Source organism: Doryrhamphus excisus, chromosome 2, assembly GCF_030265055.1.
Source record: "Doryrhamphus excisus isolate RoL2022-K1 chromosome 2, RoL_Dexc_1.0, whole genome shotgun sequence".
Taxonomy (NCBI): domain Eukaryota; kingdom Metazoa; phylum Chordata; class Actinopteri; order Syngnathiformes; family Syngnathidae; genus Doryrhamphus; species Doryrhamphus excisus.
This window is the reverse complement of record NC_080467.1, coordinates 14,903,027-14,917,922: the sequence shown is the minus strand read 5'-3', so window position 1 is coordinate 14,917,922 and position 14,896 is coordinate 14,903,027. Positions and strand designations below refer to the sequence as shown.

The 14,896-nt window shown below is 40.4% G+C and overlaps 2 protein-coding genes across 2 annotated transcripts; both read right to left on the bottom strand.

Annotated features, from left to right (window-relative positions):
• Positions 1–531: 531 nt before the first annotated feature.
• Positions 532–7,978, bottom strand: nars1 (asparaginyl-tRNA synthetase 1). Its single transcript, XM_058058810.1, has 15 exons — positions 7,784–7,978; positions 6,818–6,900; positions 6,491–6,556; positions 6,263–6,355; positions 6,068–6,157; positions 5,874–5,952; positions 5,711–5,781; positions 4,586–4,672; positions 4,198–4,419; positions 3,897–4,096; positions 3,591–3,726; positions 3,397–3,510; positions 2,818–2,949; positions 1,902–2,033; positions 532–1,514 (listed from the first exon to the last, which is right to left on the bottom strand). Exons 1-15 carry the CDS (start codon positions 7,824–7,826, stop codon positions 1,383–1,385), a joined length of 1,680 nt encoding a protein of 559 aa, XP_057914793.1. The 5' UTR covers positions 7,827–7,978; the 3' UTR covers positions 532–1,382.
• Positions 7,979–8,715: 737 nt separating this feature from the next.
• Positions 8,716–14,553, bottom strand: slc31a2 (solute carrier family 31 member 2). The gene is made up of 4 exons (XM_058064944.1): positions 14,353–14,553; positions 9,725–9,791; positions 9,333–9,552; positions 8,716–8,975 (listed from the first exon to the last, which is right to left on the bottom strand). Exons 1-4 carry the CDS (start codon positions 14,359–14,361, stop codon positions 8,810–8,812), a joined length of 462 nt encoding a protein of 153 aa, XP_057920927.1. The 5' UTR covers positions 14,362–14,553; the 3' UTR covers positions 8,716–8,809.
• Between the last annotated feature and the right edge of the window lie 343 nt (positions 14,554–14,896).

Below are 14,896 nucleotides of genomic sequence, written 5' to 3'. Positions count from 1 at the left end.
CTGTGCATTCAGTGAGCTTGACTTGAAGTATCTGTCAGACTGTACCGGTTTTCTTTGCTCTGAAGTACTTCCTTCTTCCCTCAACTTGTGTAATACCTGCAACTGCCAAATCCGTGCAAACGGCTGCTTCTTAAATTGCTGGTCATGATCGATCACTCGACCAATCATCCTCACTGCTGCCACCTACTTGCCACCTCAACGAGCTCAACCGGTGGCGCTCAATTTTAGATTCAGCATCACATCACACACACGGCTGTGAGAGTTCCTATTGTTTATAATGGGAGATGATTCAACCAGAGGAGAAGGTCAGAAGTCACTGATGTTGGCCACTTTACAGGAAACCGACAATTGGCAGAGTGGTCAAAAATACACACAGAACTCTTCCAGGAGCTTGATATTTTGACAAAAACAGTCTGGTTGAGGGGAAAATAACATATAAACATATATGTGAGGCTGTGTGTGTGTGTGTGTGTAAGCTAACAATGAAAATCAGTCCAATAGAATTTTCCAACAAACACCTAATGACAGTAATTTGTTTTCATTATTTTATTGTTCCATAATTTTCAAATTGACAAAGCAGAATGAATGTTTGATGACGCTTACATAACCGCAATAATCAGATGCACCAGGAGCTGACCAGGCTTTTTGTTCTTCCCCTTCAAAACACAGGAGGAGCGCACATAAACATTGCAACATAATGATACAGCTAGTAATTCGGAGAAAAAGAGTGGTCCAATATCCAGTCAGAATGTATGATGTACTTTGTGTAAGTACTAGTTGTCAATTCAGTACATTGTCATTTTGTGTGCACTCCTCCTGTTGAAGCGCTTGAGCAATTTATTATAGTGCTTTAACAGTAATACACAACAGCATCATCAATACACTACATGAGTAGGACTAGTGGTACTAAGAGCTATGACTGGAGGTACCCTGTGTATTCATCCACACACACCTCCAACACATGTTCATGGATCAAAACAAGAAACATTGTTCAGTGTTGTTCAACTTTGGACGCAAACAGTACGTTCCAAATGAAAAAAAATATCACCTCATGCGACCACAGTTTTCTAAGCTTCTCACCAAAATAAAATAAAAAAACCCTTTAAGGCAGGAAGCGGTCAAACATGTTCGGTACTTCACAAGCACAGTTGCTGTTTAAATAATCAGGCAGAGAGCAACAGCAAACATGATTAGACTGCGCTGGAGTGAAAATGGCGGCAGAGGACAAGGAATCAGTGTGAGGGCGTTTCTAATCGTGATGTTCAGTGATGAAATAAAACTAAAAGAGACACGGGACAAACATTTAATTCAATAGTGTAGATCACATGATGGTGCCACATGCCAGATCTGGAAAGAGTGTGTGAGTGTGTGTGTGTGTGTGTTCAGGGTCGGCAGCGTTGGATGAATCGTGGGTAAAGGCAGACGTCTCTAATGTGATGTCTGTTCAACAGCCAGGTGAGGAAGCGCTCCAGGCCAAGACCATAACCACCATGAGGGCAAGTGCCATACTTTCTCTGAATAGCACAAAAACACCAGTCAATACATGACCCCCCCCCACACACACACACTTTTCAAAGTACAGTGTTACCTCTATTTTTACTCATGTTAAATGTCTGAGAGCCAGATGCAGTCATCAATAGAGCCACATTTCATAGGTTCCCTACCCATGATACATTATTATAACGATGAACAACTCCCTATCCGGCTCCTTTCTTCATCATATAAAGCGCTCATGAGGCCTTCAAGCACACTGCATACTTTAAGTATCTGCTCTTTTTTTTGCTTGAGTATGGCTGCAGAGTTGTGATTTCCAATTTATTGAATTTGCGTTATTTATTATGGGAAAAACTGAGGTTATAGTGTAGCTGTATTAATATAATATTTAGGTAATTATCAGTTACCTGATCTGTGTACCAGTAGTATGGGGTTGGGTCGATGCCCTCCCTCTTGTAGCCTTCCAGCAGCTCATCAGAGTCCCAGATACGCATTGAGCCTCCCACTATCTCACCCACATTTGGCATCAAAACATCAACCTGCAGAGCGTGGACATGTTAAAAAAAAATGTTCACCAACTGTTGCACAAAAATCTTTCCGATAGGATATGTAACTATTTTCCAGCTTGTGGCTTTTGCTCTACAATATATAATATAAGCAATACATAATAATGACAGACAAAGGTCGCCTAGTGTGAGCTTGACAAAGGTATGATTAATTGTCACCTTAAACATGCAAAACTAACTGACGTCACCTAAAGCCCCAGGCTGTGCTTTAAAATGCCTGTGAAACACGCCCAGCTTATTACACAGCTGCACATCAGGTCTTTGTTAGCTCAATTGTGTTTGAAATTCTACTAATCAAATTTGTCGTTTCGGTTTCTTCTTTTCTCATTCAATCATACTTACTATTCATTTATTTTCCCCTGTTGTATTATATTCTTATGATATTATTTGCTAATGTAACATTTATTCATTCATTCATACCGCTTATCCTCACGAGGGTCGCGGGGGTGCTGGAGCCTATCCCAGCTGTCTTTGGGCGAGAGGCGGGGTACACCCTGGACTGGTCGCGAGCCAATCACAGGGCACATATAGACAAACAACCATTCACAATCACATTCATACCTATGGACAATTTGGAGCCAATTAACCTAGCATGTTTTTGAAATGTGGGAGGATGCCGGAGTCCCCAGAGAAAACCCACCATGCACGGGGAGAACATGCAAACTCCACACAGAGATGGCCGAGGGTGGAATTGAACCCTGGTCTCCTAGCTGTGAGGTGTGTCAAAAATAAAGACAACCAGAGTGTAAATGCATACCGACTCCGTGAGACGTTTGTCATCAGAGCAGCGCTGCATGTAGAAGGATTTGATCTCAGCTGGGAAACGACAAAGGAGGATGGTTTCATTGATGGTGTCGGTCATCAGCCTCTCCGGGGCCTCAGGGATGTCCTGAGAAAGAAAATAAAAATGGGGGGGTGGGGGGATAACATTGCATTTCAATAAATTACAATATGGTACAAAAGTTAAATTCAGACTAAGAGAGCAAAACAATTACATATATTTAGACGCAAATTTGGTCTTATTATTACTGTCAACATTGTTTCCGTTGTTTCTAGTCTCGATCGCTACTCATGCCACCGGCTGGGCTACAAGCTTGTGTTCTGCATGCTTGGGCCTGAATGTCTGGTTCTCCTCTCCTGCGGCAAATACTTCACCTTTCATATCCCCGAATTACCGAGTAAATACATGATGCAAGGAATACTACACGTCTGTCAATTTTAATGTGTAACACATGTGAATTCAGTACTTTGAACCGAAAGCTTCATTCGGAAAACTGTGAATCCATGTACGGTTACACCCATATTAATTACTACTCATAAAAGTTCTGCTTTTTACCTCTCCAAACTCGTAGTAGGTGCCATCGTCCTTCTTGATGTCATGTTCTTTGAGCCACTCAATGGCTTCAGAGTAGTTCATCCTCTTGAATGGCTTCTTAGGAGGTTTGAAGTTCTGGGAATTACATTCACCAAAATTAGAATACGATTTCAAACTAAAAGAAGAGCAGACAAGGTGCAGATCTTGTCTGGTACCGGGTTGATGTCATAGAGCAGTTGTGCAGCAGGAGATTTCAGAACTCGGTCCACAACGTCACACACCAAGTCCTCCAGTCTGTCCAGAAGATCCTCAAAGGTTATGAAGGGACACTCTGCCTCAATGTGAGTGTACCTGCATGGAAAATTATGAATACATAAAATAGGTGGTGTAATGTGCTTCAGCGTCCCACAGACACCATTTTGGTCAAAGGGAAACACTGACTCAGAATTTAGCTGACTATGCTATTATTTTTGGGCTCTTTCAGTTTCATTTGTTTGTCAGGAATTGAATAGAAATCTCACTCAGAAAGGTGTCTACGGGTCCGGGACTGCTCGGCTCGGTAGGACTGAGCGATGCAGAAGCTGTCGCCCAGTGCAGGTATGCATGTCTCCAAGTAAAGCTGGGACGACTGCGTCAGGTATGCCTGCTCGCCAAAGTAGTTGAGGTTAAACAGCGTGGAGCCGCCCTCAACCTGAGTCTGCACCAAAGTTGGAGGAGTAACCTGCACAGCAATAAAGTCAAATTGCATTTTTTAAAATTATGTTTAGTCAGAAAACTAAGTACATGAAGAAATTAGGGGCTAATTTTCTCGCTGTACTTCACCTCGTAGTATCCGCGGTTGAAGAAGTGGTCCCTGAAGCACTGCGTAACCGTGGAGCGGACCCTGAGGATCTTGGAGACGTTCTCGCCTCTGATCAGCATGTGCCGGTTGTTCAGTTGGACGTCCACATCCGACTCTTCGTTCAGAAGGTTGTCGGCCCCGCCTGCTGGTGCCAGGCCGATCAGCTCCCAGAAGTCGCAGTGGAGCTCATGGCCCCCTGGCGCCTGGGAAAGTAACAGAAGAAAAAACTAAGTTAAAAGAAAAAAGTCGTGTTCTGAAAATCGTGAATACGTGTTTTCTTTTCTTTGTGTGGCTATTGCCCATCTGCACAAATTTAAATGAATACAAATACGTTCTGTTTATTGTATGCAAGTAGTGCAGTGCATTTACCTGTTTTCCTTCAGGAACAGGCGTCACTGTGCCGTACAGGGCTACAGTACTCTCCGTGGACAACACCAGGCCGTTATAGCACTGGCACTGGAGACAAAAACAGTTAATCATGCCCTCACATACAACTTCAGAGGTTTAAAACATCAATATACTTTTTTAATTGCAATTCCAAACTTATTTTTATTATTAAAATGTCAATTTAATGACAATCCACAAATTGACACTTCTTAATGTTTAAATATACCGTAATTGCCGGACTATAAGTCACCCTTTTTTTCATAGGTTGGCTGTTCCTGCGACTTATTAATTAAAATATATATAATTTCACAGACAGCCACAACAGGGCACTCTAGACTTTCACACCCAATATCTCCTACTCCTTAACAATTCAATATTTACATATATATATCTACAAGCTGCAAGTAATGACATTTGCAGCTGAAAACAGTAATCGAGCAGCAGAACGAAAGCAGAGGCTACTCTTACTGCCATTAAGAAAACAAAACAGTTACTGTACTTAAAACTGTTAATGTTACATCAACACTGGACACCTTTTCTGTTCATGTTTATTTTTTGTGTAGCTGAATAACCATTGTATTAGCATATCTTACACCTATTCAGCCTGTTCTCTAGTCTATTATTAATGTTAGAACTTGCCTCCAAGATGACGTAATATCTGTTTTGGACAAGTAGTTTGTAAAATAAATCACCCACAAAAAATGCGACTTATACTCCAGTGCGACTTATGTATGTTTTTTTTTCTACCTAATTATGCATTTTTGGCCTTGTACGACTTATACTCCGGAGCAACTTATAGTCCAGAAAATACGGTATATGATCATGACATGATACAGTACAGTAGACCGTCTTTATGGCAATGAATGTTGTAAATTTTGGTCTCTTTTTGGACACGTTCAGATATTTGCTGGGTTGTAAACAACGAATATGACCACATTGTACAATGTTTGGTAGATTTAAGCAAATATGTTGTCGAAATTATTGAATTGTGTGACTATGCATGGTGTGTTGTGTAAAGACATTGAATATTTGAAAACAATCAAACGATGACCTAGCAAGTAACTATACAAAACATATTCATGAAAACTGATGTGTGCAAAAATGTACCAGTTTATCAGACAGGACACACTGGAGAAAACCGGTTCCATCTCTCAGCACTATAAACATCAAGTTCCTCCCTGCAACATGATTATGTTATATAAAAGTGTTACAATCATTTTATACAGACTGTTTAATCTAACTAGCGACCTCAGATGTTCAGTGTCCTCACCTTGCCTCCTGAGGCGATGAACCCACCCAAAAACTTTGACTCTCTGGCCTCGCTTTGTTCCCAAAAGATGGATTTTAACCTGCGCAAACACATTCCAAAATAGTTTAACATAATGAAGCAATCAGATGATGTTTGAAAAAACAAACAATATATACAAGTATATTTCTATTCCAATTATAACAAAGACTAAGAACCGTTTCTGGGTCGGGCAAACTGGTGTCCTTTTCAATCGTGATTTTCTTGGCATCTTCCAGGTTCTTCTCTCTCCTCTCGTTGTCTTCTGCCTGTGCAACAAACAGGGAACAAATCAACAACTAAAACTGCTGAACAAATGAAACAAAGCAAATCATGCGGGTATTGCAGCAGCTGATGCGAAGGGGCACACACACCTCCTTCTTTTCCTTGGACTCATTCTTGGCCTGCTCTCGGTTAAAAGCCTTCTTTGCGTTCTTCATTTGCGTCTTGGAGATCACTGCCCAGCGCTAAAAGAAACAAATCAAAGTGTAAGAACGAAAATGTTAAATCTTACCCGTGTCAGTTACTATAATCCTAATTCTTAATAACAATCCCCGACCCTCCAAAAAAAATTGGGCACAAAAACAAAAAACAACACTAACCTCTTCCTCTTTCTGCGAGTCTACATAGATGGTAGGGAATGGTTCACCACCAATGAAGAGCAGAGCCTGTAAGGATTGAATCAGGAACACAAAGATGACACACAAAATTTGTTGACTCATCGAGCAATTCATTTGGGTGTTTTGCTGTTTTGGTAAAACGTATTGGAACAATACAATCACAATCGTGCATTTACATTTCCGATTACACTTATTTCTCTGTTAATAATATTACAATATTGTCTGTAGTCCCACAATGATTTGCGTTCCAGCCCTCAGGTCCTACTTGAGTTTTAGGCTCCTTAACAGAAGCGCTTCATGACCGCTTACCTTGAGAGGAGTTTTGAACGGTTTCTGCTCAGAGCCGTCTCCATCCTGGTCGTTGCCACATTTGTCCGAAACATACAGCTCAGCTGAAAAGCACATGCAGGGTGACAATTAGTACAGGTAAAGGTAAGATCTCAACAGGATGTTTTATATTGGAGATTGACGACGATAAATGATCATGTAATTACTCAGCTGTCATTTTGTAGGGTGTTTATTCAAGTGTTTGAAAACAGGTGTTGCTCATAATTTGCTATTTGTAGAGTTTGGTTCTAAATACTTATGGGACTTGAAAATATTTGCTCTAGGGACATTACTGCAAGAATACATATGCATACCATTACCCAAACCAGTTTCTCTACTCAAACTCTGAGCAACACATAATGCAATGTGTTGCTCAGAGTTAATATGTATAATATATGTATAATATGACTTATACATATCAATGATCCCATATGCACTCAGTTTCAGTAAAGTAAAGTTTCAGTTAAGTATTCAGTAATACTGAGCTAACACATTTGTTCATAATATGCACCCAAGACTCACTTAGGCAGAAGTAATGCAAAATGATGACCTTTCCCATCATAACTAGTTGCTACACATAACACAGTGATTACATTTGTAGTACATGTGACAAGAATGTTTTTGTGAACAATTAAGCTTGTTGTGACACCAATAGTAAAGTAAGCATTTTACACTGACGTAGCCCTTTACGGCAGCCAGCTGTCATTGGTGGCCATTTGGCTACAAATGTCTCATTCTCTGTGCTCATTGTATATAGTAAAGACACCCATTCGACAGCAGCACACCAATTCAACATTTCAACCCAATTCAGTCAGAAGACGGACTGGAGATATCGGTGTTAGCTAGCCTGCTAACAGCAAGCTGACGCAATTTGTAGGCACACATGTCATCAGCAGCTAGCTCGCTACCTAAAATTAGCTCCCAAATAGCTTTCGTTTTCATCCTTACCAACAGACACTTGGTCCAAACCTTGTGTTATATCCGTCGCCATGGTGGTCCAAAATTTGCCACAATCCGCTAGCTAGAAATGTGTCTTTTAAAGATGAAACGGGGTGGCAATTGCCGGTAAGGTTGTAGTGATTTACATGTAGCTCCACGTTAGTCCTGCCCTAGCTCTACTCGATGCAACTTCCTATAATTTCCTGCACTGGCTGAAGAAGACTGTTTTTCATTGGATAGATTATTTAGTATCCGCAAATGCTATTGGTAGAATATGTATAGGTAGAATATGTCAAACTGGCGATGTAACCTCGCCGAAATCTGGATTTTTGCATCATATGATTTAAAAAAAGAAAAAAGTGCAAATTACTGTATGTTAAAATAAACTTTTTTTTATTTATAAAGGTTTTACATATACTTATTTGTAAGTGTTTGTGCTGAGTTGAGGGGTACTCAAATAACTGTTAAGACAAATGTAAACATTGCACAAGCTATATATTGTAAGTTTTTTTACTCGTTTTTACACACAGAATACCTTTTCTTTCCTTGTCGCTGCAGAAGCAATTCACAACTTCACAACACTCTTTTGTTTGATTTTGATATGATCAATTATATAATCGACATTCACCCGGTTTATTAACAGCAATGTATCTTTTATTTCTTTTAGCAAACTTTTAGCACTGGTGTAAAATATTAGTAATCAGGTACTCCCACAGTGAATTTCACCATTGTGTTGTACATTTTATGAAACTACACAGACCACACATTACAAGTACAAGCATAGTACATACATTTTTTTTACTCAAAAAAAAGTTTTCCCAAACACTGATTTTACATGATAACTTGAATTAGAGTATGGTACCCACACAGAACTATAATATGTAATGCTTCTTATGATCATTTATTAAGGCCTGCGGGAATAAAAAACAGCTCATGGAAGAGAATTTCCACATATTTTAATGTGCACTATCCTTTTAATTCAGAAAAAAACCCAACAGAACAACCAAATCTGAGCTACTGAGCCGTAACTGTCCATCAATGCTGACGCAGCAGAGGGAATGAGATGAAATAGCCCACGGAAGAACCGACAATGACGCCGAGGAAGATCCAAGTGTTGTATGACATGACGGACAGCATCAGCATGTAGCCCAAAGTCACCTGCAGCATGTGGAGCAGCGTCTGGATCCCGTGTCGCAACCATCTGAGGACCAGCAGACAGAAACATGACTTTAAATTTAAATCTGCATGTTTTTTTAAGTGCTTAGTAAGACTTTAGCTACTCATTAACTATTGTGTTTCATTTTGATTCAAAAGGATGGAAATTTGTATTAGTTGGAAAGATGCTGGTCTGCTTTATGACCTCTCAAGATGCCCTTGAGGGCGCTTTTGAGCTGCTGCCTCACTCTCTTTGGTCTGATGCCAGTACAATTTCTTTGTGCATGTGTCTCGATTGGATTCCTGTGTTACATGAATGGGACTTCGGCCACCACTTGATTCTTTGTTTATGACTGTAGCGCAACGAAATTGGGCAGATGGCAGACAAAAAAAAAACAGTTACCGCCCCCTGTTGCTTGGAAAGGATTGGGGTTCCTCTGTGAGCGAAGCTTCGGAAGGGCTCTTTTCCAGCACGGAAACACGGTCGCTGTGGTGGGACGGCGGGCTCGCCGTATAACAAGAATGGCGAGCAAACGTGTTTGTGCCAAGCCACACTCGCCACACTTTGAGCAACTCGTAGAAGACCGTTAGCAGCATGACCACTAACACAGATAGGACCATACCTGAAGGCACACACACACACACACACACACACACACACACACACACACACACACAGCAACATGAAAATCATTCCAAAATATAGATATTGCTTAAATGGTACCACATATCCAATGACATGTAAGCACCAGAGGTATATATACATATTATGGTATATACAGTAAGATACAGTACCTCCTGGGCTGTTCACACTCCAGAAGTCAAACAGCAGTGTCACATGACTTGAGGCCTGAAAGGTCATCTGAAATAAATAAAAACAATACAACAGTTAACAGCTCATATATAAACGTGTGACATCATTCCCCTTTAAGAGCTTCCATGCTTGGGTGATGCTCCTCCCTAACAACGCCAGAATCCTAACAGAGATTTGGCATCATTGTAGAAAAAAGACATACGTATTCCCACTGAAACAGGTTTTCAGTTGCAGTGGAACAGTACACCGTGATTTTGGTCCGGTGTGTACTGTGGCAATTTTAATGTGACGGTTTGTTAAGGGAACAAAATGCAAAACATAAAACTGCTTAGCTTTTGTGTAAACAAACTGTTGGAAGGTAATTTTCCAAGAAATGCAGTATTAATGTTTCCAGCTTGTAGCTCTGTTCCCCGGCTCTACTCAACAAAAGGTGGAACACTATTTTTGTCTTAGAAAAATGATTAGACACAAAAATGATTAGACCACTCCAGGTACCTTTATTTCGACAAATATAATGATGACAACAAAAATAGCTAATTCGAGTTTAATATGGGTGTGCCCAGGTACAAGCTGTTAGCTGCACGAGCTGAGTGGGAATGCCAGGAGGCGGGCCATGGGTGGAATAAATGAAAACCAGGAAGTCCAAAAGCCAAGGAAATATGGCTGGAACAGGTGCAGATTCTGGAAGATCTAGAAAGTTATCATGTATAACTGTTCTATAGGAGTCCACAACTCAATACAAGGGGCCAAAATGAGCTTAATAGGTTCCCTTTGTACTTTATTATGAGGTACTTCTTGAACTAAACAGTGTTTCTCATATTCTTCTTCCAAGTGTTGGTACTTTCAATTTTGTTTCACCCCATTTTGCAGAAGAGCACAATTTTTCAAAATAGCTAAAACTTGGAGTGTGTCCAGGGCTGTACAATTAATCACAATTGAATCAAGAAGGGGTCAACATCTATTGTATGGAGGTATTTTGGTTTCAGAGTTTACCCATGACTGCCAAAGCTGGCCAAAAAATATTTGAGCAATTGACCTGTAAGTGATCCCGTACACAGTGACCTGCTTTTGGTCATCTCTGAAGCTAGAAAATGTTGACGGGCTGGTATTTCTTGCAAAATAATCTGACGGCAGACCGGTTGTATTTTCCTGTTTGTCCAAGGATGATCCTTTCTGTACAGGCTTTTTTTTGTTTGTTTCCACTTTATGCACTCATACTTTTGTTAGCCATTTGTAGTGTTATTTATTTCTAGTTTTAGTTTAATTTTGAATTGAATGCCTTAGTCATGAAATTCATGCAATGAATATGTTTTACCATATATAATAAATAATTCTGATTAATAATAGTGTTTGTAATACAGTATATTTGAAAATAATTATAACCCTGCAGACCAAGGTGTAACTGTTGAGTCAACCAGTGATGATGTCATAGACAGGCGACGGAGCTAGGGGACAACAACTTCCAGTTCCAGTTGAAATAAGTTTTGTAATAAAGATACGTTACAAACACAGTGTATTACTAACACGAAAAGACACGTGCTATACTGTACGGCAGCTGAAAGTGTGTGTGCGTACCGTAAACAGAAACATATGCTAATCTTGGGGCGCCATCACCGAGTTCAGGGTTTCCCCCCCCCCCACAGGTAGACCTGTTTCAAAATATCTGCCCTACCCATTAGTGGTTAGTTTTCAGTCACATGGGACTAAATCACGTCAACCTGTTGGACTAAATTAGAAGGAATTTAACCTATGTCAACTTGATTAAATTCACATGCCCTGGAACAAAATGACAACACAAAAGCACAGTGTCTTCCATGATGATGCTCTATGAGGGAAATATCCACCGGTGTCTGCGTCTGGTATTTGCTCACTTGCCATAACCAAGTGGAAGATCATCAATGCTTCAATGCATTCAACCTATTCCAAATGTACCAAAGAAGGGGACGTGTCGTGCTTGGTCACGGATCAGCGCACTCACACCAGCCAAAGGTTCCATATTCCAAGTACTCATTCTCTTTAGTTAGTGAGTAACTCGGTCCCTCTGGGAGTTTTACATGAGTCAAATTAGAAAAGCAACAATTGCATCACATAATTGTAGGAGACAAGTTCAGGTTGCGGTGTGCAAAGGTGTGGCCACGTGGCCATTGGTGGGTGTGAACGCAAGTATTAAAAAGGATGCACATTTCTAAAGTGAAGTTTATCAAGTTTATTAGTCCCACGAGGGGAAATTCCAGATCATCAGCGTGGGGGAGTAGGAGGAAGGGAGGAGGAGGAGGAGAGAGAGAGAGAGAGAGAGAGAGAGAGAGAGAAAGGCTTTGAAGCTGTATTTTTCTTTCATCAGTCAGCATTCCTGCTGGCATTGTCCCAGTCTGTCTCAAATGTTGCAATAACTTATTAAATGTGTCAAACACATTCTGATGTGGAGCGTCTCAGTTCAAGCACAAAAGGCAAGGACCCATGCCGCAACATATTGGCGACCAAAAAGGTATTTAATTTAAATCATCACGCCATGCAAACTGCTTGGAACACTGATGCACGATGTCTACATGAGAACGGTTTATTGAATGCGTGTGTTCTGTTGCAACATCTCTTTGCTGTAAAAACACCGATGTTGGAACTTTGCAAGCAGGTTTGCAGCAGACCGCTTGTTGGATTATTTGCTGCCAACAAACTTTAAACGCTCTGATGCATTATAAAAACTTTCATCTTCTTCATATGTCGCACTTGTAGGATCCGTATGTGTACAGTAAACCTCGGATATATCGGAAATTCGCTCACAACGGACAGATAAAAAAGAACCAATTCTGTAATGCATTTCCAATAAAAATTCATTGCATATATCAGATTTTTTATAACGGATTTCTCCTTATTTCGGACAAAATCTCCAGTCCCGTTCCAATGCATTTCCATTAAATTTCCCTCGCATATATCGGATGGCCGCATCGTGGCGCTCCGATTCGCCGAATCGTGACAGGCCGCTATACGACGTCATTTGCAGCGTTTGCAGCGTTGCCTGCGCGTCCAGGTACATTGGAAACATAGTCAAGGAAGTGCCTTTTAATAACGGATAAAATCCGATCTACGCATATACCGGATATAAATCCGATATATGCGTAAAACGGACATTTTCCGGTATACGCATATAACGGATTTCGCTTATATCGGACAAAACCAGTGGGAACAATTGAATCCGATATATCTGAGGTTTACTGTATCATGTTATTGCAGCCAACGCACATTCAGATACAGTATTTCTTGCGTGCTCCATGCGTAAATATAAGAGACCTGTGGAGGAGGCAAGTCAATGACCTGTAGGAACACCAGAGGATAGCAAAGTGTATTGACGTCACACACACTGACCCCGTCTTTGAAAATATATACTGTACATCACACACCTGAATCAAATAAAAATATGACCAGACTCACAACCAGAACACAAACCCAACCACGCTCAGGAGTAACCCACTTCGTCACCACTGTAGGTCAAAGAACAACAATGAGCAATAAAACATCCATGTCCCTGTTATAAAAGAGGACACACACTGGAGATGACACACAATGACAAGATAGGCTTCTTGAAGGAAAATGGCTTCAGTTTGTGCAAAAGACACATCAGCAAGGAATGTCATGAGAGTAGCTTCCTGTTTAAAGTCCGACCTGAAGCATTCAACCTGAACCATCCTTCAAAGTGTCTGTAGACAACACCTGGAATATTATTGTAGCATATTGGGACATTTTGAAAATTTATTATGAATTTTTTGGTCATAGTGTCCTGAAGGTAATGACTTCTAAGTACATTTTTGGACTATAATTATGGATGGATATTGGCTTTTTTGTCAAAAACTGGTATCCCAATATTGTCCAACTCTCATTTTCCGTTTCCGTAAATCGATATGTATAACATGACATATCGTATGACATTAACGTTATGAATACTAATAATAATAAATAAAAAAATGCCAATATAACAAATAGAGCTAGTGTGATTGTGACAGAAGGAAGCAGTTTAAACGAGTTCGCTCTTAAAAAAAACAGGTGTGTTTGCCAGGTGAGTGTTAAAATGACAAAGCAGTTAGCAATGGTTCCCACACGAATTACACTCTCAGATTTCCACAGACTTGTAGAAACGTTTGTTTGCCACGAGGTTCTGAAGGGACACGGCAGCATATATACTTGATGAATGAAACCACTGTAAATTGATTGTGCAGCATAACTAACGATAATCGAAATACTGACACATTATGACCCTCAAGAAGTCAACTCTACATCATGCACATGTTCATATTTATTTTAAGACATATCACCTCTGGTTGCATGGCTCGCAGTTATTTTGTGGCTGAAAATGCGCACAAAAGTTGCTTAGCTGCTCCTATGATGACCTGTGCGGTATATCACCGGTAGTATATAAACTGCATTAACATGTACATGTACATGTACAGAGGTACTTCATATAGGCAGAAATAATATTAAAACAACATATTTTTAACAAAGGTCTTGCACTAGCAGTCGTCAAGTCTACTCAATTATACATACAAGGCGTTGTGGTTATCACTGAGCAAACGTCTTTAGCCTAACAGTAAATAAGGGAATGTGCTGTAAAGGAACTCACAGGCATCATGTTGAACTTGTTGTGCGAAGGAAAGATCAAACAGCAGTCGGCACAATTTGTTCTCTCATTATTGCTTCGTGTGCATTTGCTCAAGTGGGAGCACGTCTCCGCCAGCTCCTGAATAAACAAGAAGAGTGTAATCCACCCGACTCCAAACTCTGTGTCGCCTGACTTCGCCAGATATAAATATAAGACTGATGGGTAATGAAGTCCTGAGCGCGTAAAAGGCACGTAATTCCGGTGTGTGCGTATGATGCGCATGCGTGGTGTCATGTGACGCCAATCAGCCACATTGACCAATCACGTGCGGCCTATTTTAACTAGGGACATTTCCAGCACCATCTTGTGGTAACATCACATCATTACATGTTTCAGTGAAAACAACACGGTGGCAAAGTTAAAAAATACTAATGCAGCAACTCCTGCAAGGAAAAAAAAGTATATAAAAAACTATTTCACCTACACAAGACTCATTACTGAGCATGAAATCGTCCGGTGACATGTTTACATTGTGTATTTTAGTTATTTGGCTCAAATGACTGTT

Coding starts and splice junctions, on each gene's coding strand:
- nars1 (XM_058058810.1), bottom strand. CDS start 7,826: ATGGCGACGGATATAACACAAGGTTTGGACCAAGTGTCTGTTG. Junction 6,158..6,262: donor AGTCCAAGGAAAAGAAGGAG/GTGTGTGTGCCC, acceptor TTTGTTGCACAG/GCAGAAGACAACGAGAGGAG. Junction 3,511..3,590: donor TGCTCTATGACATCAACCCG/GTACCAGACAAG, acceptor TGTAATTCCCAG/AACTTCAAACCTCCTAAGAA.
- slc31a2 (XM_058064944.1), bottom strand. Junction 9,553..9,724: donor GAGTGTGAACAGCCCAGGAG/GTACTGTATCTT, acceptor GTGTGCCTTCAG/GTATGGTCCTATCTGTGTTA. Junction 8,976..9,332: donor TTTCCAAGCAACAGGGGGCG/GTAACTGTTTTT, acceptor GCTGGTCCTCAG/ATGGTTGCGACACGGGATCC.